The sequence below is a fragment of the Vigna unguiculata genome, chromosome 1 (assembly GCF_037176805.1).
Source record: "Vigna unguiculata cultivar grain cowpea cultivar isolate G323 ecotype 2 chromosome 1, ASM3717680v1, whole genome shotgun sequence".
Taxonomy (NCBI): domain Eukaryota; kingdom Viridiplantae; phylum Streptophyta; class Magnoliopsida; order Fabales; family Fabaceae; genus Vigna; species Vigna unguiculata.
Genome location: NC_140792.1, coordinates 35263110 through 35288701, shown reverse-complemented (window position 1 = coordinate 35288701; position 25592 = coordinate 35263110). Strand labels below are relative to the sequence as shown.

The 25592-nt window shown below is 33.6% G+C and overlaps 3 protein-coding genes and 1 pseudogene across 4 annotated transcripts; 2 read left to right on the top strand and 2 right to left on the bottom strand.

The window, feature by feature from the left end:
* The first annotated feature begins 1325 nt into the window (after nt 1-1325).
* LOC146888904 (RNA demethylase ALKBH10B-like) lies at nt 1326-9255 on the top strand. Its single transcript, XM_085672181.1, has 5 exons — nt 1326-1948; nt 5170-5300; nt 5443-5560; nt 5977-6078; nt 6240-9255. Exons 1-4 carry the CDS (start codon nt 1498-1500, stop codon nt 6033-6035), a joined length of 759 nt encoding a protein of 252 aa, XP_085528307.1. The 5' UTR covers nt 1326-1497; the 3' UTR covers nt 6036-6078; nt 6240-9255.
* A 4166-nt stretch (nt 9256-13421) lies between these two features.
* Nucleotides 13422-18688, top strand: LOC146888903 (uncharacterized). Its single transcript, XM_085672183.1, has 6 exons — nt 13422-13576; nt 13697-13897; nt 14415-14595; nt 15302-15716; nt 17199-17276; nt 17865-18688. The coding sequence occupies exons 2-6, from the start codon at nt 13805-13807 to the stop codon at nt 18355-18357; spliced, it is 1260 nt and encodes a 419-aa protein (XP_085528309.1). The 5' UTR covers nt 13422-13576; nt 13697-13804; the 3' UTR covers nt 18358-18688.
* A 1714-nt stretch (nt 18689-20402) lies between these two features.
* Nucleotides 20403-21419, bottom strand: LOC146888902 (elongation factor Tu, mitochondrial pseudogene; annotated as a pseudogene). Its single transcript, XR_014984614.1, has 3 exons — nt 21357-21419; nt 20947-21187; nt 20403-20812 (listed from the first exon to the last, which is right to left on the bottom strand). The product of XR_014984614.1 is annotated as an elongation factor Tu, mitochondrial pseudogene (transcript).
* A 1175-nt stretch (nt 21420-22594) lies between these two features.
* LOC146888901 (elongation factor Tu, mitochondrial-like) lies at nt 22595-24400 on the bottom strand. The gene is made up of 7 exons (XM_085666675.1): nt 24219-24400; nt 24030-24105; nt 23861-23953; nt 23701-23775; nt 23148-23252; nt 22954-23044; nt 22595-22833 (listed from the first exon to the last, which is right to left on the bottom strand). The coding sequence occupies exons 1-7, from the start codon at nt 24398-24400 to the stop codon at nt 22595-22597; spliced, it is 861 nt and encodes a 286-aa protein (XP_085522801.1).
* Between the last annotated feature and the right edge of the window lie 1192 nt (nt 24401-25592).

The window sequence follows — 25592 nt, the reverse complement described above, 5'->3', positions numbered from 1 at the left end:
GTAATAAAATTCAATAAAAACAGTAAGGAACAATGAGTTGTCAATTTATTATAACTCCAATGTATTATATATTTATTAATTATGTTACGTTATTGTGGATTTTATGCTTTTTTTTTTTCAAGTTACGTTTAACAATTTTTCTGTTAGTTATGTTTAATATTAGTATTTTTTTTTTCCTCTAATAAGTTTTTTTAATAGGTTTACGTTTTCCTAATATGATCATTTTCAACTTATTAATAGTATTAGTTTTTTTTTTTAAATATGAACATGATTATCTAACAAGTTTTTTTCTCAATAAATAACAAATATAACTTCTTAGACTTTCTGTTTTTCTTGAGGGCAAGAAAGTTTGAGTTTTTAATTATAGTAAATATTGGATAAAAGCAAGTACTTAACACATCACCATTGTGCCCACCCTATCACAAAAATGACGACAAATATTGTACCTCGTCAACTATTTTCCAGTCACCATAATCTTTTATAATCTCTTCTAGTGTTTGTTTTTTAATAATTAAATTAAAAGGGAGTGAAAGTTATGTATTGAAATCACATTCTCTTTATTTAAAACTAACACATGCATAACACTAGGCTGATTATTTTAACATTTTTTTCACAGATAAAATTTTAATCCAATATTTTCCTGTAAGAGAACCTAGTCAGTTTAGTATTATTCAAAGCAATAATGCATGTTAATCTATTTATATATTATTTTTCAATACATGTAATTAAATAAAAATATATTAAGAACAGTACCTATTAAATATTATTATATGTACTAATGATATATGTTGATAATTAATATTACATTAAGTAAAAACAGTTAATGACAATAATTTAACACGCTATGTATTTAATTTTCATTAAAAAATTCCTATTTTTATCCTACGTTGACCTATTTCCTCTCTCTTTATATATATATAATTAATATTTAATTAATTCATAATCGTGAAAATCAGTCTCAAAATACATTAAAAAGGTATAACATTGAAATAAAATGTAGGAAGTAGGAAAATAAGATTAAATAAAGTGAAAGTAAAGATAAGTAAATAATGAATTAATTTTGGAGGCATTAAAAATTGTATGGTATTTTAAGGAAGGAGAATGAGGGAAAATATAGAATTAAAAGTAAAGAGGGTTAAGTATAGGATAAAATGAATGTTGTGATAGATTTGAGGTTTACGTAAGATTTTTTTGGACATACATGAAGAGTGGTGATGGTGCCACGTTACATGGAAGGGGGGTGTAGATTGTACGGAGCAAGCACACTTAGAAAAAAAGAATGAGAGGGACAATAAATCAGACTCCTCTTTATAGCTAAACCCCTTCTCCTCCCCTACACTGCATCACATTTCATGTGACTCACTCCATTCGCTCTAACTAAAACCCTTTTCCATTATTCTCTCTTCTCTCTCTTTCTCTCTCTCTCTCTCCCTCTCTCTCTTTCTCTTATTTGTCTCTGGTTTGTTTCATTTCACATTGAACCATACCCCTCTGCCTATGGCGGCTGTCCCAGTATCGCGGACCGATCCACCGGCAATGGTGCCGCCGCCGCTCCTCGTTTCCGATGCCTTCGCCAAGGATGCCATTCTCGCCTGGTTTCGCGGCGAGTTTGCGGCAGCCAACGCGATCATCGACGCACTCTGCGGCCATCTTGCGAGCATCGCTGCTGCCTCCTCCGACTACGAAGCCACCTTCGCAGCCATCCACCACCGCCGAATCAACTGGATCCCTATCATCCAGATGCAGAAGTACCACTCCATCGCTGACGTCGCTCTCGAGCTGCGGAAAGTCGCGGACAGGAAAACGGAGGCGGAAGGCGCCAGGAAGAGCGAGAGTAACTCCGGTGGGGAACAGAAATTGGAGAAGGAAATCGTGGAGACGGGTGGAAATGAAGGTGACGAAGCAGCGCCAGAGTATGATTCGCCGGACAGTGAGATAACTGATTCAGGTAATAGTAATCAATTCCACAGTGTTCTTATAATTTCTTTTTTAACTTTTCTTTTGCAATATTTGAATGATTCACTATTCATTCACCTTCAATCTTGATAATCTTGATTTTTTACGACTCACCTTCCTCTTTCTGTCGGAGAATTGAATCGTCATTTTTTTCTGATTATTCAGTGATTACTTTAATTAATTTTATTTTTACCGGTGTTTTTATATATTAGAGATATTTTTTTGTGATTGACAAGGGTGAAAATTTGTAGTGTCTCTTCATGCCAGCAAACCTTTGTGTTTCTGCTTTAATATTTTTTTCCATTACTTTTATAAAACAATTAATTATATATATAGGAAAGAGTTATTTTCATTCCCTTCTGTGTGGCGAAGAAATAGAAGCACAGGAAAGTTAGTTTTCCACATCTTTAGTGCGTTGAAGTCAATTTTCGGTTGCGCAACGGTAGGGTAGACCGCAGACGTCGTTCAACATTTTGATCACTAATTTACAATTAAATTTTTTTTAGGGGAAGCATAATTGTGGCCAACAGGGTTGTTTTTTTTTTTTTTTTGATAAAAGTTGTTTTGTAAATTTTGATTTTGTATAAAAGCGTGCTATTAAACTAATGACATGCATGGAATATGTTTGATAATTTATTTTCATTAAATTGTATTTTTATTTGGAATTCTTATGATTTCATAAAGTCTTTATTAAGTTTTTTTATCATTTAATTAAAATAGCTTGAGAATATAATTTTTTTTTTGTCTTTTGAAACTGCTAGTCTTTATTAAGTTTTTTTCATTTAATTAAAATAGTTTGGCAATATAATTTTTTTTTCTTTTGAAACTGTTAGTCTTTATTAAGTTTTTTTTTTATTTAATTAAAATAGTTTGGCAATATAATTTTTTTTTTTCTTTTGAAACTGTAACTTATAGATAAATACGATACTCTTTAATATTAAAGAATTATAATACGTTTATATCTTAATTTACAATTAACATACAAAGCGCTTTTAAATACTTTTCATCAAATAATTTTCCAATAACTCCATCTATGAAAAGAGTGATATATATGATTTTCCAGCAAAAATAATGAATAGTTTTACGGGTGAACAAATATATTAAATGATCTTTATTTTATATTTTATGTCTCATCTCAAGTTTGAGTCTGCTACTTTATTTCTTTATCTTGGAAAAACTGAAATAAATTATTTAATACATTGTTGGAATATAAATCTTCATCCAATATAAAAATTAATAATTAAATTAACATTATTTTTTTATTGTTAGATTTTTGCTATTATCTTTCTCTTATTTTGTTTGACATGCTGACAAAAGAAATTCTCATTTTGATTGCTATTTAACAATATTAATAGTTAAATAATAAATATTTTTCTTATTATATTCTTCATCATTTATTTTAATTTTATTATAATGAGTGAAAATGAAAAAAATAAAAATAAATTTAAATCTCTATAATTTGTTTTATCCGATTTCAAAGCTTAATTACATTTTTTTCCTATATGAAAACCTTATAATCTTTTAATTTTCTTAAATAAAAACATTATCCTTATTTCTGAATCTTGAATAAGGTTTGTACGTAGCTTTGGTGTTACGGTACCTCGGGGGCAGTGGCGAACACCACAATGTTAGTTGGGGAGAATTCTAAAGATGTGTGCAATGATGCTAATTACAGTCGGCTGAAAAATCAGCCGGTTGCATTATGGTTATGCTTGTTGACGTCACGTGCGTGGTTCCATCTTGTGGTACCGTACCACGTGCAGGTTCGGGTTTGAATAGTTGGGTAGTTGAGCTTTGACATATGGGGCGTTATTTTCTATGAAACAACCTGCTCAGTGTTGAGTTTTCTTAATGGGTCCAAGTAGCGGGTCAACTCCATTCTTCGGAATGAAGGATCCCATAAATGAACTTTAATTACGGGTAGAAAAATACAGAGTATAGATAATTTATAAATGTTAGAACTAGAAAAAGGAAAAAGAAACACATTCTGTCTAGTACTACCTCTGTAATAGTTCCAAGTGCATCATTGTTTATGGACCTGGATCCCTGCAGTCAAAGTTTCCTTTTAATATTTAGCTCTAAGGTTAATCATAATACAATAATTTTTAATGGTCCTATTTTTGTTGTTCAGAAAGATTGATTGAAGAGACTAACGAGGGGGTCCATATAGTTTGGTAGCATGTGCACTAAAAACACATTTTCAGGTTCAAATATAAACAAATGCATTATACTATAAGTTTATTTTATTGCTTCTGCTGAAACCATACAAGTAAGAACGCACATTGGTGTGCAAATAGTTGGATGAAAAAAGAGGAAGAGAATTAAGAAAAAAATGTACTAATTATGTGTTTTAAGAAAAGAAAAGAAAAAGATGAAAAAACGTCTCAAGTACTGTGAAATGGGAGAGAATTGATTAACACCTTTTTTAATAAATAAATAAATAATTTAATAAGAAATAAATTCATGCGAAGAAATAAATAGTTCTTTTCAATGTTATTTCCATTTCTTGTATTTTGTTTTTTTTGTTCTTTTCACAGTCTCATTCTTCATTCAAAGAAAGTAGAGGAGTAAAAAAAAAGTGAAATCAAAAGAGTGAAGTGATAGATAGATAGATAGATGACAAAAAATATATATAAAAAAAGTGTAAGAATTTGTTTTTAATGTGTATTGTTATTAATTAATGTTTTGGTTCTAAAAAAACATGTCTGAGCAGCCGGTTGCGTTCCTACCGTTACCCGGACATGTGCTATCATGATACTTTTGTTTGTTTCAAAGGCCCGCCCATTTTGTCACCGTTAACTGTACTCTGTACTTGGAACACTGGCATTCATTGTGCCGGAGGAGGACTAACACAGAGCACTAACTTGCAAGGCGGCAATGTTTCTCAACAATTACTCAGCAAAAGCAATTGTTAAATGTCGAAATTTCAGTCTAACAATCTTAATCCTCTAATGGTTACTACTTAAAATATCTCGTATTCGATTTCCTTTATTGCTAATCATTCTTGGAATCTCTATGCTTATCTCCGTCAACTATCACTAAATGGGTTAAGATTGCAAATGCGTGTAATAAATCATGGGTATCAACTATACAAGTGAATGCAATGTTTTGGAAAAAAATTTGTTGCACGACGTTAATGCGATAAGTCAATCCGTTCCTCCTCTTTTGTTGTGTGCTAAATGTTGTTTGGGTTTTCTCTGGTCTGGTGTGCAGGATCTCAGGAAATGCAACCCAGTGCACTGAACAATAATATATGTTCCAATCATGAAGAATGTGAAGGACGTTCTTCAAAGATAAAGCTGACAAAAGGTTTCTCAGCAAAGGAGTCGGTGAAGGGGCATATGGCAAGTTCTTTTGTTTACAACCTCAATTGCCAATATATTCTTTTCAATAATGAAACACAGATTCATAGAACTGGTATAACTAGTTTTAGTATTAAGAAGCAACTTGATATTGCTGAATGACAAATAATGTTGCAATCTGCAGGTGAATGTTGTGAAAGGATTGAAGTTGTACGAGGACGTGTTTTCTGAATCAGAAATTTGCAAACTGACTGATTTTGTGAATGATATTCATGCTGCTGGTCAGAACGGGGAACTCTCAGGTAAATCACCATTAACCTGTTATTTCCTAATTTTGTAAAAGGATTATTAAAGATGTACTTCATATAGCCAATTTTTAAAGTTTTTAATCGTATTGGTCATCTTCAATCACCAATAGCATCTGTTCGTAGATTTAATTTTGGGACTAGGGACTTTTACAATGTACAACATTTTCTTCCTTCAAATCACTTAATAAATCAATATAGTACATGCAATATAATCAATATCAGGATCTATGTAATAATAGGCCAAGTGTTTTTGCACTTTCAGTCAGAGATTGTATGCCTTCATTGTATTTTTTTTTCAATTTTTTCACCAATCACGAGACAGGTTTAGGCACAGGTAAATGATTTAAGGCAAGTTGTCCTGTTGTCTATAGTATTGTACGTTCTAACCTAATATTCTTGAATAAATGTAGGCGAAACGTTTATACTATTCAACAAACAGATGAAGGGAAACAAGAGAGAGCTGATTTAGTTGGGTGTTCCGATATTTGGACAGATAAAGGATGATACCAAAAGTAAGAAGGAAATCATAAAAGGAAATCTGATGATTTGATCTTTGTCCACTTTAACAAAATTGTAATTTGGTTGTTCTAATCCGATTCCATATAAAATATCTATATTATAAGGATAGGATGAATTATGAAGTTCAACTTGTTTTTTCCTATTTTGTTTACAGGCAATATAGAGCCGATTCCAGCTCTTATCCATGATGTCATCGATCACCTTATTCAATGGAAATTAATTCCAGAGTACAAAAGGCCAAATGGCTGTACCACAGCTGCTCTTTGCAGAAAAGGTATCACCTACAAGGCTACCAAAAACAGTGAGTGCAAGCTATATGAACCAAGAACAAATGAGTAGTCAACCACGTTTGAGAGTAAAAGCAGAAAACAATAAAAGTTCAAATTTGAGATAAGGACAACATCAAGTGATGGATATAATAGACAAACTCAAGGATAGCCAATAAAGACAAGCAAGAAAACAAGCTAACCAATAAAAAAGGTACACAAAAGGAACCTAAAGAATGTATCTAGAACAAGATGAACAAAACGAAAATCAAACAAATACTCAAAACAAGTTGAATCAAGAACATATGCACTTGAAATTGAAGAGGAAAGTAGCAAATAGGTGATGGAATTGTACGCTGTTCACTCAAATCAGTGGATCAAAATTGCACATTGCAGATCAGAATTGCTTTGTATGTACTTTTTTTTTTTTTATATATATATCAGATTTCATTGTCATTGGACTGCTTTCTTCCTTTTAACTCTCAAAGATATTAACAACAGCTCACAACAGATTGAATATGCTACTTCCAATTCAGTGATCAAACGCATATAACAATTCAAAGTTGATTCAACTTTAAAAGACATACACGAAATGAATCAATCGGCCAATGAAAAATAGCCCAGCAGTATGGAGCAGTATTGACACAGATTGAATCAGACAAGATACATCACCACTAGACAACACACTAGACAGGAAGAAACTCTCGGACAATGCAGAATAATGATCAGTATGCAGCAGATGTAAAGCAAGGAACTAGAAATTGTCCAACAACTAGACTATGCAGCAGACTACAGCAGAAAAGTGAGTCAAACAAAAGCAATGAGCTGCACTAAAACTGGGTCATAGCAGCAATTTTCAAGCAAAACAGAATGCACAATTTTATCGCTGCATAAAAGTATATAACCACAAGAACAGGCAAGACAGAAGGCATCATCTGCAACAACTTTTAATGGCCATAATCTGTGGAAACACAAACTGCACATCTATGGAGCAAAACAACACAAGAAGAAACCCAGTTTATTGACTGTAATCTGATAAAACAGAGACTGCTATGCCAAGTCAGGCTAGACAAATGACTGCACTCAAGATACACAATGAATCTCAAAACACCAGACACTAGGCTAATCACAGATACAAAAATAGTGATAGAGCAAATACACAAGTAAAGCAATTGCAATTTCCATTCAGATTCCAACGACCAAGCAATATGTCCAAAATATGGATATGATTCAATCATATAAAAGCAATCAGATTAGGAACACAACCAGATTACTTTCAACCAGAGCATCAAACTCAAACAGATAGACTAGTCCAGCAGCAACAATTTAAGACAAAACCAAAATTGAATCATCTATGAAGGAGTACAGATGTAGCCAAAAGCAACTGCAGTGAACAATGGCTGGAAATGATACATTAAAACCAGAATGTGCTGGATTCATTGTTGCACAACATGATACAACCAAAGTAGTACACAACAGCAGTATACAACTCAATAAGCTCCAACAAGCACAAGAATTGGAACAAAGAAATGTAAGCGTTGGAAATCAGTTGTTGTATACTAGCTGAGAGAATGATACTACAAGAGTTCAAGACAATCAACACAGCACACATGAATCAATGCTGGAAAGGACGTGAAAACCAGTAATGATGCAATTACACAAGCTGAACCAGAACACAAATATGGACATAAACGTTTGAACAAAACAGGATACACCAAATCAACAAGCATACAGCCTATGCATGGACCAACACCAATTAGACTTCCACTTAAACAATCTGAACAGAGTTAGATGTATCAGCAAAGTAGTGGAAACATTATAGTGTGGTCAGCACAATCATTGGCGAGCACTTAGTTCAATATCAGACAAACATCAAATTGAATCAAGAGACAGCTTAGAAACAAATAAATTGGCAGCAGAAAACACATAGAAACAGGATTTGCAGATTGTTTGTTCATGATCTAAGAACAAATCAGAATTCAACAAAACATACACTAACAGAAACTAATGATTTAAACACAAAAAAGGAACTGAAAGAGATACGAATCAGTGAACAAAAACACATTGTAGGGACAACAACTATGGAATCAGTGACATAAAAGAACTAAACAATTCCTAAGACAAAACACAGATTCTAAAATTGTAAAGCTAGGTAATCAAAATTGAAATTAAAACCTAACAAACATGCATTAAACGACAGATTGAGAGAGCTAAGCATGAAATCATCACAGTATTGATTCAGAAAAATGAGAACAAATATTTTGAATCAATTTCAACGAGAAAAACACAACAGTAGCACGAAATCATCAAAGAGAAAAAAACGCAATCAATGAGAAACAGTACGGAAGCAAACATTGAAGAAGAAAATAGTAGAAATTAGGAGCGAATACTTATCTTGCAACACTCCGAGAACCGATTGGCTCTGATACCACTTGATGAAGCTCCTCCGTCGCGGTAGTCGCCGGAAACCTCTCCCAATCGGTGTTCTACCGATTGAATCTCGCAGAAAGCGAGGGAAAACGCAGCGGAATGGTTCGTGTATGGAATTTAGGCTTGAATCTCACTGGTTTCGGAAACCCTAAGAGGTAAAAACCTAATCTAGGGTTTGGGTGAGCTGATGAACGGTGGGAGTGATCTCTACCGGAATTCTCATTCATCAAAGCTGGCTTTTACATCAGAGGGCTTGCCATTTTATAGAACGAATGGCAACCAAAAAGAAAACGGAAGAGAAGTAAAATAGATGCCGTCTAACACATATCCTAACGGCCATGGAAAGGGAAAACAAGAACCTACATGAAGCAAGTGAACCCTAGCCCTAACGCGTGAAGGGAAAGTTCGCGTGACCCTAACCCTAACAGCGGCGTGATCAAGGCTTCAAGAAAGATTGGGCTGCAGTTCTGAAAAGAGAGGCCGCGTGAAGAACGCTTGTAGATCAAGGATGGGTAACGCGTGATGAAACCCTAGCTGCACTGCCTCACACCATGGATTTCGTTTTGAACCGCAATGGCCTCACATACAAGCCCAAATGATGTTGTTACTGTTGGAGAAAGAAAAATTGTGGAAAACGCGTGTTGGCTGCAGCAAGACTTAGGGGGGGGGGTGCTGGAAGCATGGGTAGACAGCGTGATTCAGAGATAAATGGGCTGCACAAAGTGATGTTTCCCTTCTGTTTGGGCACGCGGAGGTCATGAAGAATTGGGCTCGGGCCCAATGAAGTCAAGATGTTTCCTGCGGCAGAAATGAGGTTACGCGTGAAGAATCCCATATTCAATTCACGTCTCCATGCCACATGGGCTCACGATGGGTTGGTTGGAAGGGAATTGGGCCGCAGGCCCAATATTAATTGGTAGCTTGAAAAGTGGGCTGCATTTAGTAAACAAACCTAATTAGAACACATTTATTTAATTAAAATAAAAGAAATTAAAAGAAATTAAAATGAATAGGCCTAGGCGTTGGCCCAATGCTATAAGCCTTATTGGGATCACATCATTGTGGAAGGGCTACCTTCTGTGCTTCTAACTTTTTCAACACTGGGTTTGGATTGGGGTTGGTTTGTCTTTCTGGGGCAGTAAATAAGCTCAGGGTCACAATTTTGAGCATCAGCAAGAACACTGGAAAGTTGGGTTTGAAAGAAGAGAAAATGATGCAGAAGCTGGATGAGAGCATTAGAGATATTTACTATACTGCTGCAGCATTGCTAGCAGTGGTGATGCTGAGATTTGCTTGAGTGGCATCTCCCAAGACTAGTTTGATGAAGTGAATAAATGGCTAATTGGATGTCTACAGTGATGGCATTGGTGAAGCAAACCAGACTGTTAAAGAACAAATGTTGCAGTTACTTTTACAATGAGATCTTCAAGGTACAATGCTGATCAACAATCTGTTGTTATTTTCCTACTTGCAATTAACCCAAGAAGTATTCCTTAGTATTTTGCAGCTTGTAATATAGAATTTTGCAATGGAATTAAATAAAATGACTGCTCTATTTTCACCGTTAAAATTAGCATGATGTTGAACTGAATACTTTGGTTAAAAATAAAATTTAATAATTGTTCTTATTTTATTTATCATGTGAATAGAAAAGGAGCAGATAAAAGTTAAAAAGAAAAATAGAACGGAAAGAATTTGTTCTCTGGGGGCATAATATTCAGTTTGTTGTCACCATCCAACACATTTTACAAGTTTTAGCATGCAAAGGATTAAGGGTGGCCATGCATCGGATTTTTAACGATCCAATCCACATCCATTTTAAATTCAAATAATTAGATTAGATTTTCAACTCAAATTCATTTTTTTAACAAAAACTAGTTTGGATTTTTTTTTAAATCCAGATCCAAATTTTTGGATCAAGATTTAAATCCATTCCAAATATTTGGATAAAATCTAGAATCTATTTTTCATAAATGAAATTTAAATTGAATTTTCTAAAACTTGTGTCCTTAAGACTAACACGACTCAGCCTATCCAGTTCGTCGAGCTCGCTCGGTACATCAGGGTCTTGGGCCTATTCAGTCCGTACAGTTCGTTGGGTAAGATTCGTCCGAATTGTCGGGCCGACCTGATCTAACCGGGTCTTTGAACCCTCTTGGCCTATTTGGACATCGGACATGCTCGGTTCGTACAGATTGTGTGGTATGGTCCATCTGAGTCGCCGGGTCAATTCAGCCTGTTCGGGTCGTGCATGGATATAAGGTTAAAGAGCTTTAAGGGGACAAAAAAACTTACTAAATCTCTCTTTAATTACCATAATTTGTTCATTTTTTACAAATAGTTTCAATAGTTATTTTATTTACTTTACAAAGTAACTTTTTTTTAAAATAGATATATATTAGGAAAACAGTTGAATTATGTTTACATCTTTACGTATACTCAAACTATCCAAACAATTTTTTATCCGCAAAAGTTTTTTATAAAACAAATATAAATTTTCTAATTGCATTTTTGTGAATAAAATTAGTGACATTTTTTTTTCATTTTCAATTAAAAACTCGTGAAATACATCAAGACACTCCTATAAGTAGAAATAGCTTTAGTTTAGCTATGCTTTGCCTAAAATTTTAAATAGACCAACAGATTTTTCTATAACGAGGATCACAAGCTTTCGCGTTAATAGATCTTTTCACAGAAAAGACTAAAATTTGATTTAAACAAGACCCCCACTGAGCTTGAAAGGATTAAAACCATATATATATATATATATATATATATATATATATATATATATATATTACGTTTTAACACATTAAAAAAGTAAAAAAATAGAAGTTTACTGTCTGACCCTAGAGAAAAAGCATTTTAAAAAGCTTATTATAAAGTATGAGTATTTGATCAACTTTAAAAAGAGAAAGGAGAATACGCCAAGCGAAGGTGGTTCTAACTTCTTTTCTCAATAGTTTAGTGAACACATCAGCAAGTTAAGGTACATATTTTGTTTCAACTGAAACATTTGAATCTTATCATGAATGAAGTGACAATTTGTCTCTATGTGTCTAGTTCTTTCATGAAATAATGGGTTAGTTGTAATGTGTAAGACAACTTTATCGACACAATACAACAATGCCGGTTTAGGATGCAATATCCGTTGTTCGCCAAGAGATGAGGGAGGATTCCAATCTGAATCACAGAAAACGCACAAAGATAAATAGTTTTGTGAAGAAAAAATAGACCTTGACCTGGATTATTCTTCAAATATCGTAGCTCGCGCATTGCAGGTTTCATACGAGGCTTGCATGTACCATGCATGACTCTGCTTAGTATGTGTAAGTGATATCAGGACGAGTAATTGTCAAATAAATTAAGCGACAAACAACTTGCCTATATACTGACGGGTCCTTTAATAATTCCCCTTCATCGAAAAGCTTTGTATTTTGTTCCATGGAAAAATCCACGGGCTTAACTCCAATATACCCATCATCTTTGATAATTTCCAAAGTGTATTTCCTTTGTGATATGAAAGTACCTTTTTTAAAACGAGAGACCTCAATACCTAGGTAAAACTTAAGAGCACTCAACTCTTTAATCCGAAAATGATTGTGTAGGAATTATTTAAGACTAGATATTGCAATAGGGTCATTACCAGTTATGAGAATATCATCGACATAAATCAACAAAGTTGTAAATGAATTGTCTTTGAACAACCTAAATATTTGTAGAGAATTTGGAAAACTATTTACGAGAAACTTGTTTTAATCCATATAATAAGGACTTGTTGAGGCGACACACAAGATTCTCTCCCGGACACTGAAAACCTGGAAGAAGGGACACAGATTTTTTCAGAAAGATCACCATGAAAAAAAGCGTTATGGACATCAAACTGATGAAGAGACCAATATTGAGCAGCAGCCAAAGCTAATAAAAAGCATCCCATTTTAGCCGTAAGTAAAAGAAGTGTCATGATAATCAATACCTTCTAGTTGTATATATACCATATAAAGAAAACAAATAAAAGAAATTTTGTATTATATTTTATTTATAATTAATATATACGATATGTACTTTTATAATAATATAAAATTATTTATATAATAAAATAATTTTAATAATTAAAATATTTTATCATGATTTAATTTTTAACAAATTTCAATATAAAAAAATTACGTCGCTTTAGGACTATTTATGAGCTGAAAAACTTAAATGTTAGCCTTCATTCGTAGTACACTATAAAAATTAAAAAATGTCATTGTCATACACGAAGGGCTTTTTTCAATCGAAACATTTTGATATTGAATTCATTATTAATGTATTAAAATATTTTACACTATTAATTAAAAAGTAAAAATATTTTACACACAACTTTACAAGTAACATTATAAAAAAAAAAAATCTGACTTTTGAATCGGTCATAATTAGATTCAAAATGCTAAAACAGCTATTGTTAGCACATTATAATTAAGCTATATACTATTTTCTTATACTCTTAAACTCTAATGTATTTATTATAACTTTTAACCACAGATTCTGTCAAAAGCTTATGTATTTATTATGTTTTGACAATGATATTGATATCTTCTTAGCCAAATATGTCGCGTCCACTTCAACACATAAAATGTGAGTATTTTATTTTATAAAATAAAGTATTTATTTAATATATTTTCTTGGTCCCAACACATGCTATGCATTAATAAAGTAATAAACTTAGTATTAATGTACTTATACAGTATGAAGCCGACCACAAACTAATTTCTTTCTGTCTTTAATGGAAATTCGAACGTTGACTATCAAGCCGGTGAGTACCATTAGTTTTTCCATTTTGGAAGTTTCTGGATCCAGCAATTTTTTTTTTTGTTGAGCTGATGGATCGCAATAAAAACCTAATTATTTTTTGAGGTTTGTGGAAAATACTCAGGATTTGAGGTGCGGGAAGAGATAAGAGCATGAGTGCATGAGTGAGGGCACGAAAGGAGGGAGCTTTTGGCTACAGAAAATCGTTTATTAAGCCGGGTTTCTTTCAAAAATGGTGCAGAGTCTCTGTTTGATGGCATCTCATGGTTACCCAACTGGCCTTGTCTTACACCCACAACTGGGTTTGCCGGGCACCAACATGAAGGTAACATTAACAAGTTGTGGTTTTTATGTTTTTTCGCAGTGTTAATGAATGGAATGGTGTTTTACTGTAAAATGGGTATGTTGATTAAAGTTTTCAGTGAGGGATTGTGCGTATGTGACATTGGCAATGGGGATTAGTTTTTCGTTTTAGGTAATTTATAAAGGGTATAGATTATTCTGCAATTTATATATACCTTATGATGAAAGGAATAGAATAAGAGATCATCCTACCTTTTAATCATTCGTATTCGTAACTCATTAGGGCTATCTGTGGAGGAGGGAGGGTTCATTTTTCATTTCTAAATTTAAGTATAAGCTATTTTAGTAAATGAATTATGATGATTTGAAGGTTACACGATAATCTCGCATTTCATCTGTCTGATTTTGTAGATTTCTTAACTGTGAATTGTTCCCCTATGATAACAAAGTTTCCCCACAACCAAAACTGATATTATTTTGACAGTGTTGTGCATGCTTAATTTAGTTTCTTATATTTTTTAGTTTGTTTTTCAAGACAGGGCTACCAAATATCCTTTCCTTCTCCAGTAGCAAAAGTAGACCTGGTTAGATATGAGTCTCCTTTTCTCAAGCAAAGCCCATGTGAGGAGTCAAGGAAATTCCAAAATGAATGGGTTGATTACAATGAGGTTATTAATGTTGACTTCTCAGTTCAAAGTCCCGTGCTTATTGATGAAAAAGGTCCATTTTGTGGTTAACTTTACCTATGACGTTAGATTACTGTTTGATAGTTCCCATCATGCATGTTGGTAGTAGTGTTGAATATTTGAAAACTTCAAGTAACAGATACACCCCTACTGACTTTGTACTGCATGTTCATTAGTGATTCTATCTCCTCTGAAACTAATTATGTGTAAATGTCACATTTAGCTAGTTACTCTACTTAAATTCTATTTTATGTAAATACCTTTTGAATTTCAATGTTCTCTGATTGCTTTGTGTCTTCATGCAAAATTCCATCGAAAGTCTCATTGTAGAAATGAGGATGGCTCCTTTTTTGTCTTTGTTTATTGATTATGCATCTTTCTTTGCCATGTTAATTTAGTGGTGATAAGAACCTTGGAAGAACCACACCAAAAGAAGCTAGCTATGGTTGTTGTAGAACAGAAAGCCCTATAAATCCCCCATTGGAATCCCATACTTCTAATGTGGGACTCAAGTCCCTTATTGGATCCTTAAAGGTGGCAAGATATTAAATCCTATGACCAATGATTTAGAGTAACCATTGAAGGTTGGCCTGCTCTAAGATGTTATTTATTACGAACTTGCCTAAGATATTTGGTTGCATCTTTTCTTATTTTTGAGATGAATGGCTGAGATGATTTATGGTAGTAAATTTTTGTGCTTATTCTGACTTCTGAATATCGTTATTTGTCTTTGGTTGCAGCAAACTGCTCAAACGCAGTCCTTTTTGGCTTTGGAATTGTTGAACAATGCACTAAGCGTGATAAAATTATAAATTTGCTAATGTCTGAGACTGCTGAAGCAGGGATAGATGGAGCAAATCTATCTTTGTTATCGAAGTTGATGAAATTGCAGTTGCCAGGCACTAGTGAATCTCAGCAACCATTGTCATCCCTTATCTATCCAACTAATAAATTCATCATTCAGAAGCCTTTACTGCATTTTGTTCAAGCTTCAGCCCTTTCTTCTAAGATCACGGTTCATCCAGATGGTCAAATCACATTTATGGGTACTGCAATTGAGTTGAAAGATCTTGTCTCTGTAGTTGCTGAGTCATACTTATCAAAAAACACACAAAAGGGTGAAAAGCAATTTATGCTTGTTCCACACTTCAATTGGTATAAATATTTTGACCATATTGACTTGTTTAAACAGATTCTGATTGTCCAGTCATCTGAAGGACTATTTTATATGCTTACGAATTCACTTATCTTTTATAAAAGTGATAATATAAATTTCTTTATAAATTATGTTGATCTTTGGATGAGCATCAACCACTCTGCATTAGTCAGAATTCAACATCTAAATAACAGTTTTACCAAAGCATGTTTGCAAATGATCTGTCTCTTTTCTATCCTTTTAGGTTTTATGTACCCACCAGACCAGAGTCTTTGCAAATCTCATCCATGTGGCTCAATTGTATTATTATTATATTTATCACAAGAAGTTAAAAATTGAGTTCATGATTGAGCAAATTTTACATGTAAAATTGCCCATAATCACTACTATTTAGATTAAACTTAAGTGTACACTTGTCTCGTCATACATGTATTTTTCTTTTTAATTTGATCCCTCTATGTGAGTTTTCTATTTAGTTCCTATGTGTACAATTTTATTTTTTTTAATTTGTTCTTTGCAGGCTATTGCTATTATAGTGCTGTTAGTTTAAGTAATAACATTTTGAAGTATAGGTATCAAATTATAAGTGTCGTATGTAGGAACCAAAAAATATTCTATCACTGGTTATGTGACAATTATTTCTAATCTGATTCTTGCAGTCTATTGCTATTATAATACTGTTGATCAAAGTTTCATTATGTACCGGATTATGGTCGTCAAATTAAAAATATGTCAAAAGGGACTGGGAATATTATATCTTTGACCCTCATGTGACAACCATTTTGAATTTGGTCTCTCTATACAGTGTTGCTCATGTCAATCTCACACTATTACAAATAACAGACAACAGGCACGATATTGAAAATAATTGTCCGTATAGATATTAAATTGAAAACCTTTTTGCATGGTGACCAAGTTGACAAGAAGTATTATGTAACCAACATATACCTTTACCCTTTTTCTTTGTGATATCTAGAAAGTTGATTATTGTGTCAATAAACCTCCATTTATCACTCCAAATATGGTGACTTTATTTCTTTATATGTGTTATACATTGCAATAAATTTATGAAGTGTCATATAAATGTAATTGGGAGGGTCAAAGTTCTAATCTTGAAGAAAGCATTTGTTTGTAGGCCATCTTAGATTTGTTGGGGAGGAACTCTATGAACATATCGTAGCACTTTAAAATAAAATAAACTAGCGTGTACTTGAATTTGCTGTGAGTTGTGGACACTGACAATTCCTCGCACTTCAATCTCAGCAATGGATGGAGGGGATTCCCTGTCTTTGGCCATGGAAAATATGAATACTTGAATGGGAGTTAACCTAATTTAGTTTAAATCAACTGTTTAACATGTATTTCCTTGCTTCAATTGATTTTTCAATTATGGTGTTATCAGTTCTTCTGTAATAGAAAGGACGTATATATTTCAAGACACAAAATTTAACGGTCTATTTGATGATATTCCATATGGACAGGGTGAATATCAATGAATTAGAGAGAAGTCATCCCTCCACATTGAAGAATCAATCCACTTTGACTGCTCCATTAAAGAGGTATGCAGCATATACTTTTCTTGATCTTGTTGACCTGTTTTCTGGCCGGGATATGCTCCAACGTTGAATTGTAAAAATAGCCTGTATTCATCTTCCAGCACCCTTGTTTATCTTTTAAATCGCTGAGCATTAGACTGTTTCTATATTGTGAATTATGTACCCTAATTTGATTAATCAAACTTGTATGTGCCTAAGTAGGATTGAGAGAAAAAAATCAAGAAGAACGTGGTTGCAGTAGTAAATCTTAGGTGGTACTTGAAACCATTGAGACATTACTATCCTGCTCTGTTGTCAACATTTAAGACTGCTTTTTGTAATGGCTCTAAACATATGCATCACTGCTTTCTCTATTTATTTTTCAACTTCTAAGAACATCAGAACAATCCATCTGATCATTTTTTTTTAAAAATTGCCTGATGAGAAAAGGTTATCATCTTCTATAGTTTCTTTTAATATTGACTTTATACATGGTTGTGGATAAATTTGATCATGTTCAATTGTTGGGCTGCATACTAAATAATACAATACCTCTATTGTAGTTTCTTGCTGAAGAAGTATTTAACATTAATGCTTCTCTCTTGTCTGCAGCCCTGAGAAAGTGAAAGTGAAGCCATCTCCAATAAAGAAGAAGAAAGTAGGCAGGGACAGGGATCAGTACAAAAACTATTCATATGCATGTGAGACCCTTCTGTCCCTGATGGTGGACAAGAAGCAGCGTGGCAGGACAGCAATTCTCTCCCTGAAGAAATCTAGCTCTGAGCTTTTTGATCTTCTGACACAGTTTGCTGCCGGTATTGCTGGAACTGGCCTTGCTTTTCTGCTATCTGTAATGGGTAACATAGCTTGTGGAAGGGCTACCTTCTGTGCTTCTAACTTTTTCAACACTGGGTTTGGATTGGGGTTGGTTTGTCTTTCTGGGGCAGTAAATAAGCTCAGGGTCACAATTTTGAGCATCAGCAAGAACACTGGAAAGTTGGGTTTGAAAGAAGAGAAAATGATGCAGAAGCTGGATGAGAGCATTAGAGATATTTACTATACTGCTGCAGCATTGCTAGCAGTGGTGATGCTGAGATTTGCTTGAGTGGCATCTCCCAAGACTAGTTTGATGAAGTGAATAAATGGCTAATTGGATGTCTACAGTGATGGCATTGGTGAAGCAAACCAGACTGTTAAAGAACAAATGTTGCAGTTACTTTTACAATGAGATCTTCAAGGTACTATGCTGATCAACAATCTGTTGTTATTTTCCTACTTGCAATTAACCCAAGAAGTATTCCTTAGTATTTTGCAGCTTGTAATATAGAATTTTGCAATGGAATTAAATAAAATGACTGCTCTATTTTCACCGTTAAAATTAGCATGATGTTGAACTGAATACTTTGGTTAAAAATAAAATTTAATAATTGTTCTTATTTTATTTATCATGTGAATAGAAAAGGAGCAGATAAAAGTTAAAAAGAAAAATAGAACGGAAAGAATTTGTTCTCTGGGGGCATAATATTCAGTTTGTTGTCACCATCCAACACATTTTACAAGTTTTAGCATGCAAAGGATTAAGGGTGGGCATGGATCGGATTTTTAACGATCCAATCCACATCTATTTTAAATTCAAATAATTATTTTAAATTTAAATAATTGGATTAGATTTTCAACTCAAATTCATTTCTTCAACAAAACTAGTTTGGATTTTTTTTTTAAATTCAGATCTAAATTTTTGGATCAAGATTTAAATCCATTTCAAATATTTAGATCAAAATCTAGAATCTATTTTTCATAAATGAAATTTAAATTGAATTTTCTAAAACTTGTGTCTTTAAGACTAACACGACTCAGTCTGTCCAGTTCGTCGAGTTGGTTCGGCACATCAGGATCTCGGGCCTGTTCAGTCCGTACAGTTCGTTGGGTAAGATTCGTCCGAATTGTTGGGCCGACCTGATCTAACTGGGTCTTTGAACCCTCCTGGTCTGTTTGGACATTGGACCTGCTCGATTCGTACGGATTGTGTGGTACGGTCCATCTGAGTCACCAGGTCAATTCAGCCTGTCCGGGTCGTGCATGGATATAAGGTTGAAGAGCTTTGTCTGGGTCGTGCATGGATATAAGGTTGAAGAGCTTTAAGGGGACAAAAAACTTACTAAATCTCTCTTTAACTACCATAATTTGTTCATTTTTTACAAATAGTTTCAATAGTTATTTTATTTACTTTACAAAGTAACTTTTTTTTTAAATAGATATATATTAGGAAAACAGTTGAATTATGTTTACATCTTTGCGTATAGTCAAACTATCCAAACAGTTTTTTATCCGCAAAAGTTTTTTATAAAACAAATATAAATTTTCTAATTGCATTTTTGTGAATAAAATTAGTGACATTTTTTTTTCATTTTCAATTAAAAACTCGTGTGAAATACATCAAGACACTCCTATAAGTAGAAATAGCTTTAGTTTAGCTATGCTTTGCCTAAGTCCGAGTTAACTTGTCTTATTAATAGTATGTCATAGTTTCTTTATTAGACATAATATGTTAATTTGTTTAAAGACCTTTTTATATTAAAATTTTAAATAGACCAACAAATTTTTCTATAACGAGGGTCACAAGCTTTCGCATTAATAGATCTTTTCACAGAAAAGACTAAAATTTGATTTAAACAAGACCCCCACCGAGCATATCAGGCTTGAAAGGATTAAAACCATATATATATATATTACGTTTTAACACATTAAAAAAGTAAAAAAATAGAAGTTTACTGTCTGACCCTAGAGAAAAAGCATTTTAAAAAGCTTATTATAAAGTATGAGTAGACTATTTGATCAACTTTAAAAAGAGAAAGGAGAATACGCCAAGCGAAGGTGGTTCTAAATAGAATAATTTGACCTTAATCATTAAAAATTAATTTGTTATATATGAGTACCATTGTTTAAACTGGTGGTGTTTATTATTCAATTATTACGTTTCAGCCACTCAGTTACTTTTACAACAAAAGCAAATAGAAGATTAATAGTATGATAGATAAACATATTCCTAATTCCCAATTAGAGATATACAAGCCATCATTACAGCTAACAAATGATATTTCAACCTATTCATTCATCTCAAATCAATATATATGCCATCAACAATAGAGGTTCAAAACCAATATGAGCATCGTTGATAAAAACAAAAGATTTGTAAAAACCAAAATCAATGGCTCGGACTGTTGGTACACAAGATACACATTATTTTTCATAAAGCAGAAAAAGTCTGCAGTGATCAAGGCATATTGAAAATTATGCACTACAAAAATGAACATTGAAGATTAACTTCTCTAAATTTTACTCAATTTACTGAATTTCATCCAACACAACCGCTAAATAATAATTGTTTGGCACATGGTTTGTATTTTTCAGGATAGATAGTCAGGTCTCAGGGCTTGCAACCCCTTTTTGCAGATGTGTAGACTAAAACTTGAGTCACAGAGAACGGTACTAGCTCAGTACTTTTGACACCACACCTGCACCAACTGTTCTGCCGCCTTCTCTCAAGGCAAATCTTTGTCCTGTAAAATCAATTGCAAGCAGTAAAGCAAAGTTTCCACTTTCCAGCATGAAGTGTACAAGAATATTCAACATACGGATAAATACAAATCGGTTATGATGGTTCAATTTAGTTCACTAACGAAGTAGTACTTACCTGCTTCAAGTGGAACTGCTGAAATCAATTCAAACACAGCAGTAACGTTGTCTCCGGGCATAACCATCTTAACATTTTCAGGCAACTCTACTTTTCCAGTGATATCAGCTGTCCTCAAGTAAAACTGGGGTCTGTAGTTAGAGAAGAAAGCGGTGTGTCGGCCACCCTCATCCTTTGTGAGTACATATATCTCTGCCTCAAATTTCTTGTATGTTTTTACAGAACCTGGCTTTGCAATCACCTTCCAATAGAAGGCAGCAGCACAAGGAAAGTGGCAGCTCAAATTTAGTAATTTGAATTCAAAACTCAACAATTTTACTAGAACAGACACAGATTATATATGTCGTTCTCTTGCATGCGACGGCTACAATGTCTAACAAAAAAGGAAAAACTTGATCTCTGCAACCCACCTGACCACGTTGAATATCTTCACGCTTCAGACCACGGAGAAGAAGACCAACATTGTCACCAGCCTAACAATACGTGTACAATCCATATTAGTTTAACATATGCTCTATGAAAATATAGCTATAGCCCTTTTGCATGAAGATAACAGTCACTTACTTGTCCTTGATCCAAAATCTTCTTGAACATCTCAACTCCAGTTACTGTTGTTTTCAGAGGACCACCCTACCAAGGAAAACTCGGTTTTAGGACCACCATTATAAAGGAATTTACCAAAAGCTCTGATAGAGAAATCAACTAATGCTCATCAAGAACAAACCCCTAATCATCAGTCAGTGGCAAATGAAAATTATATAGAAGCAAAAGAAAACAACAACTGCAGATTAACAGAAAGGATCAGAGGGCAGCTATATATAGGAAATGACTCAATGAACATACATACCTGCATTAGACCCAACACCTCTACTTCTTCACCGACTTTAATGACGCCTTGTTCAACACGGCCAGTGGCAACTGTTCCACGTCCCTTCATCACAAATGAAAAATATAAAGCAGCTGAAATGATGGAAACCATTGCCCCCATATTTATTTATGTCCATACAATCCAATATATGTAATGAAACAAATGCAGATTTTGAGAGAACTAAGTGTTGAAAATAGAAATTTTGATATTCTCTTTAAGGGAAAAAAAAACAATTATATGAGACAACAGTTTTTAAAGCACTATGTTAAGATTTAAATTACCACTGCGTCATATCATTACAAAGAGCAAGGCCGTAACAAATGCTACCTCCTTTCCTTTTTTATTCTTCAAAAACCCTAGACCGAATTAAGAATTTGAAATTTAAGATTTTGAAATTTTATCCTTCACCTAACTAGATTTAGAAGAACAAGAAAGAATTTGTTAAAGTGACCACAGTTACAAAGATGACCAGTATTATAAACATCTATTCCACATATGCTCCAGTGTTCATAATCCCATCTGCTTATGATGTTAAGCACATCAATAATTGCTGTAGTTTGAGTGAACTGAAGGAGCATATAAGGAATTTAAAGCAATTTTAACATAAACAGAATAGTAATAAATATTACTTCTTAAACAGTGCCGTTACCTAAACGGTGTTTATACTGGAGCAGATGGAAAGTGATAGAACATGATAAAAACACAAGACTTACATTACAAATTGTAACAATTTTATAACTGAGACCATCTTTACTTCAATGAATCTGCTTTCTTCAAAAATTAACCCAAAAAATAAAGTTCAGGTCCTTTTACCTGAATTGAGAACACATCTTCAATTGGCATTAGGAAGGGCTTGTCAAGTTGGCGAACAGGGTCAGGAATGTATGCATCTACAGCATCCATTAATTTTAGAATGGCCTGTCTTTCAATCTCGTCATTTGTACCCTGTAAAGCAGACAACGCTGAACCTCTAATGATCGGGATTTCATCCCCAGGGAACTTGTAGAAGCTCAGTAGCTCTGCAAAAAAATTATCATAAAAACACATTTTAGCAAACACAAAGACTACAGAAACTTAAGCAGGTTTATTCATTTTCTGAGCATGGACAGGAGAAGAGAAGCCTTAGAGAAACACCCTACCACGTAACTCCATTTCTACAAGCTCTAACAACTCTGGATCATCAACAGCATCAACTTTATTTAGAAAGCAAACAAGAGATGGCACACCAACCTGCATAATACATTTAAAGATAAAATATGTCAATCTAGAAGTAAGGAGAAAGGTGTAGACGTTCTAGGTATATATATACAAACCACATCAGTAGAATACCTACTTGGCGAGCAAGAAGAATGTGCTCCTTGGTTTGAGGCATTGGTCCATCAGGTGCAGATACAACAAGTATACCACCATCCATCTGGGCAGCTCCCGTAATCATATTCTGAAAAAAAAAAGACAATTATAAAGCATACAGTGAACAAGAATTAATTTATTATTTAAACTAAATAAAACCATTAGATAAACCATCTAGTAAGTACATCAAGGCAAGCTGGAATGCTAAACCCACCAGCATTCATGGAAAATAGGAATCTGACAAATGCAGTTGTTGCCAATATACAGTGTAATCAATACCTATAAAATATATTTTGTTACAAACTAACCTACTTCCAAATTCCTAGTATAAATTTTCCATCTCATTTTGAAAAGAAGGTCAGGCTACACAAGCACCAAAATATGCTAAATTCCACAATTAACTATTATACAAGGTAAAATTGCTTAAATTTGTTCGCCACAACTTAGCCACCCAGCTTTCGTTAGGCAATTGATAACTCCAATAAAATAAAAAAAAAAACATTCTTAGAGAAACTAAACCAAATTCGAAAGCTTACTTTAACATAATCCGCGTGTCCAGGGCAGTCCACATGCGCATAATGTCGTTTTGCAGTCTCATACTCCACATGAGCCTGAAAACCGAAATATAGAGCAAGCATACATATCAACAGAAAACAACACAATCGATTGCAAGACCAAAAGAGTGCGATTCCATACCGTTGCAATGGTGATTCCTCTCTTCTTCTCTTCAGGAGCCTTGTCAATTTCATCAAAGGCCACAGCCTTAGCCTTCCCTTCATCCGCAAGCACCTGATCAAACCTAATTGAGTAATAAACACCAAAACATCCACCTCAACACACATTTAAACAAAGAGTGAATCAAGACCTTGGTGATTGCCGCAGTTAGCGTGGTCTTCCCATGATCCACGTGTCCAATAGTTCCGACATTAACGTGAGGCTTCCTGCAAAGTCAAACAATAAGATGAACAAAACAAGTAAAAGACATACTAATAACGATTACTGTTACTTGTATATTTTAAATTTTGCGACGAAAAAGAGAAAGCGAGAGTGTTACGTTCTGGTGAAAGTTGCCATGGATCTCCACCATGGATTGGAATTGAAAGAATAGAAGGAGGTGGAGGTGGAGTCACTGGGAGTAGAGAGAGAAGAACGAGATACGGAAGAGTGGATTTGAGAGGCTAAGGGGAAGAGGCGGCGAGAAGTGGAAGAGGAGTGTCTGAGAAGAAGAGTGGCCATTGAAGAAGTGATGAGGAGAATGAAAAGCCCTAACTATGGAGTGCAGAGGCGAGGGTTTTAGGAGAAGGAAGACAAAAGTGAAGAGCAGTGAGTACGAAGAGCGAGGGTTTTAGAATGGGCGCCCGACACCGACCCGTCATATTCGTGCGGCCCAATTCGAGCACTCTCATAATGTTTCGGAGCACATACATACTTCTTTTTTTCTGTTACAAATGTTTTTTTCTTCTTGCTCCGACAGAAAATATTTGAAGTGATTTTTATCTTATTGACTTAATTTAAAGTTTTAGATAAATGAATTAATTCGTGTCTGGTTTAACTTATTTAGTTAAATGGTATCTTTTGGTAAATTTTAGGTATATTTTATGAGAAATAATTCTGTTCGAGGTAGAAAAAATTATATATTAGGACAGGGTTATTCTGGTTCAAAAACTGACCATTTTTCTCTTTATTTTATTTTTTTTATGAAAATGCATTAACTTGTGATAAGTATAAATAAAATGAATAAATAAATTAAAAGATAATTTATGTAATATAGGTTTTACTTGTTTGTTTAGTATAGATGCTTTATATTCAACTTTTTTCATTTTGAGTCAACTCTAATTTTCTTTTCTTATTTTTTAAACGAATGTATAGATAGGAGTTTTATACTTTTAGTCGGTATTTCCTCTTTTGAATTTTTAAACGAATGTATATAATTGTTTCTTTGCTTAAAATCATTTGCTTTTGTCGATGAAATCATATAAAATAGTTACGTATTGTTGCTCTTTTGTAAGCAATAAAATATTTTCGATTTTAATGTTGTGATACTTTTCAATTAAATTTGTTTTTTAAGAAACTTTTAAAGGACAATGTTCTCTTTGCATCTTTTACTCCTTATCAATCTTTATTAGTATACTTTGACTTCAATTGAAGGGAGCCTAATGGTTGATTGGATGATTCAATTTCTATTTTAAACTCTCCATTGGTTGATGGAAATATCATGGTGAAAGAAAAAAGAAAAATTTAATGATGGGAAGTTGCTTGATGATGGACAATCTCTATCTTGTACTTCTAAGATTTAGTTTTAGACATGTTCCTACAAAACTTAAGTGCTCATATTTTTGCACTATTATTTTGGTAGACTTCAAGATTTAATAATTTATAATATTTTTGTTGATGTTAATTTTTATTGTATATTTTCTTATCATACATA

What these genes read in the sequence shown, in the direction of transcription:
- LOC146888903 (XM_085672183.1), top strand. Translation starts at nt 13,805, where the DNA reads ATGGTGCAGAGTCTCTGTTTGATGGCATCTCATGGTTACCCAACTGGC. An exon ending in TGCCGGGCACCAACATGAAG is followed by an intron (nt 13,898 to 14,414) that starts GTAACATTAACA and finishes TTTTCAAGACAG; the next exon opens with GGCTACCAAATATCCTTTCC. An exon ending in CGTGCTTATTGATGAAAAAG is followed by an intron (nt 14,596 to 15,301) that starts GTCCATTTTGTG and finishes CTTTGGTTGCAG; the next exon opens with CAAACTGCTCAAACGCAGTC.
- LOC146888901 (XM_085666675.1), bottom strand. Translation starts at nt 24,400, where the DNA reads ATGGCCACTCTTCTTCTCAGACACTCCTCTTCCACTTCTCGCCGCCTC. An exon ending in ATGGCAACTTTCACCAGAAC is followed by an intron (nt 24,106 to 24,218) that starts GTAACACTCTCG and finishes TTGACTTTGCAG; the next exon opens with GAAGCCTCACGTTAATGTCG. An exon ending in GACACGCGGATTATGTTAAA is followed by an intron (nt 23,253 to 23,700) that starts GTAAGCTTTCGA and finishes TTTTTTTTTCAG; the next exon opens with AATATGATTACGGGAGCTGC.
- LOC146888904 (XM_085672181.1), top strand. Translation starts at nt 1,498, where the DNA reads ATGGCGGCTGTCCCAGTATCGCGGACCGATCCACCGGCAATGGTGCCG. An exon ending in CAGTGAGATAACTGATTCAG is followed by an intron (nt 1,949 to 5,169) that starts GTAATAGTAATC and finishes TCTGGTGTGCAG; the next exon opens with GATCTCAGGAAATGCAACCC. An exon ending in AGTCGGTGAAGGGGCATATG is followed by an intron (nt 5,301 to 5,442) that starts GCAAGTTCTTTT and finishes TGCAATCTGCAG; the next exon opens with GTGAATGTTGTGAAAGGATT.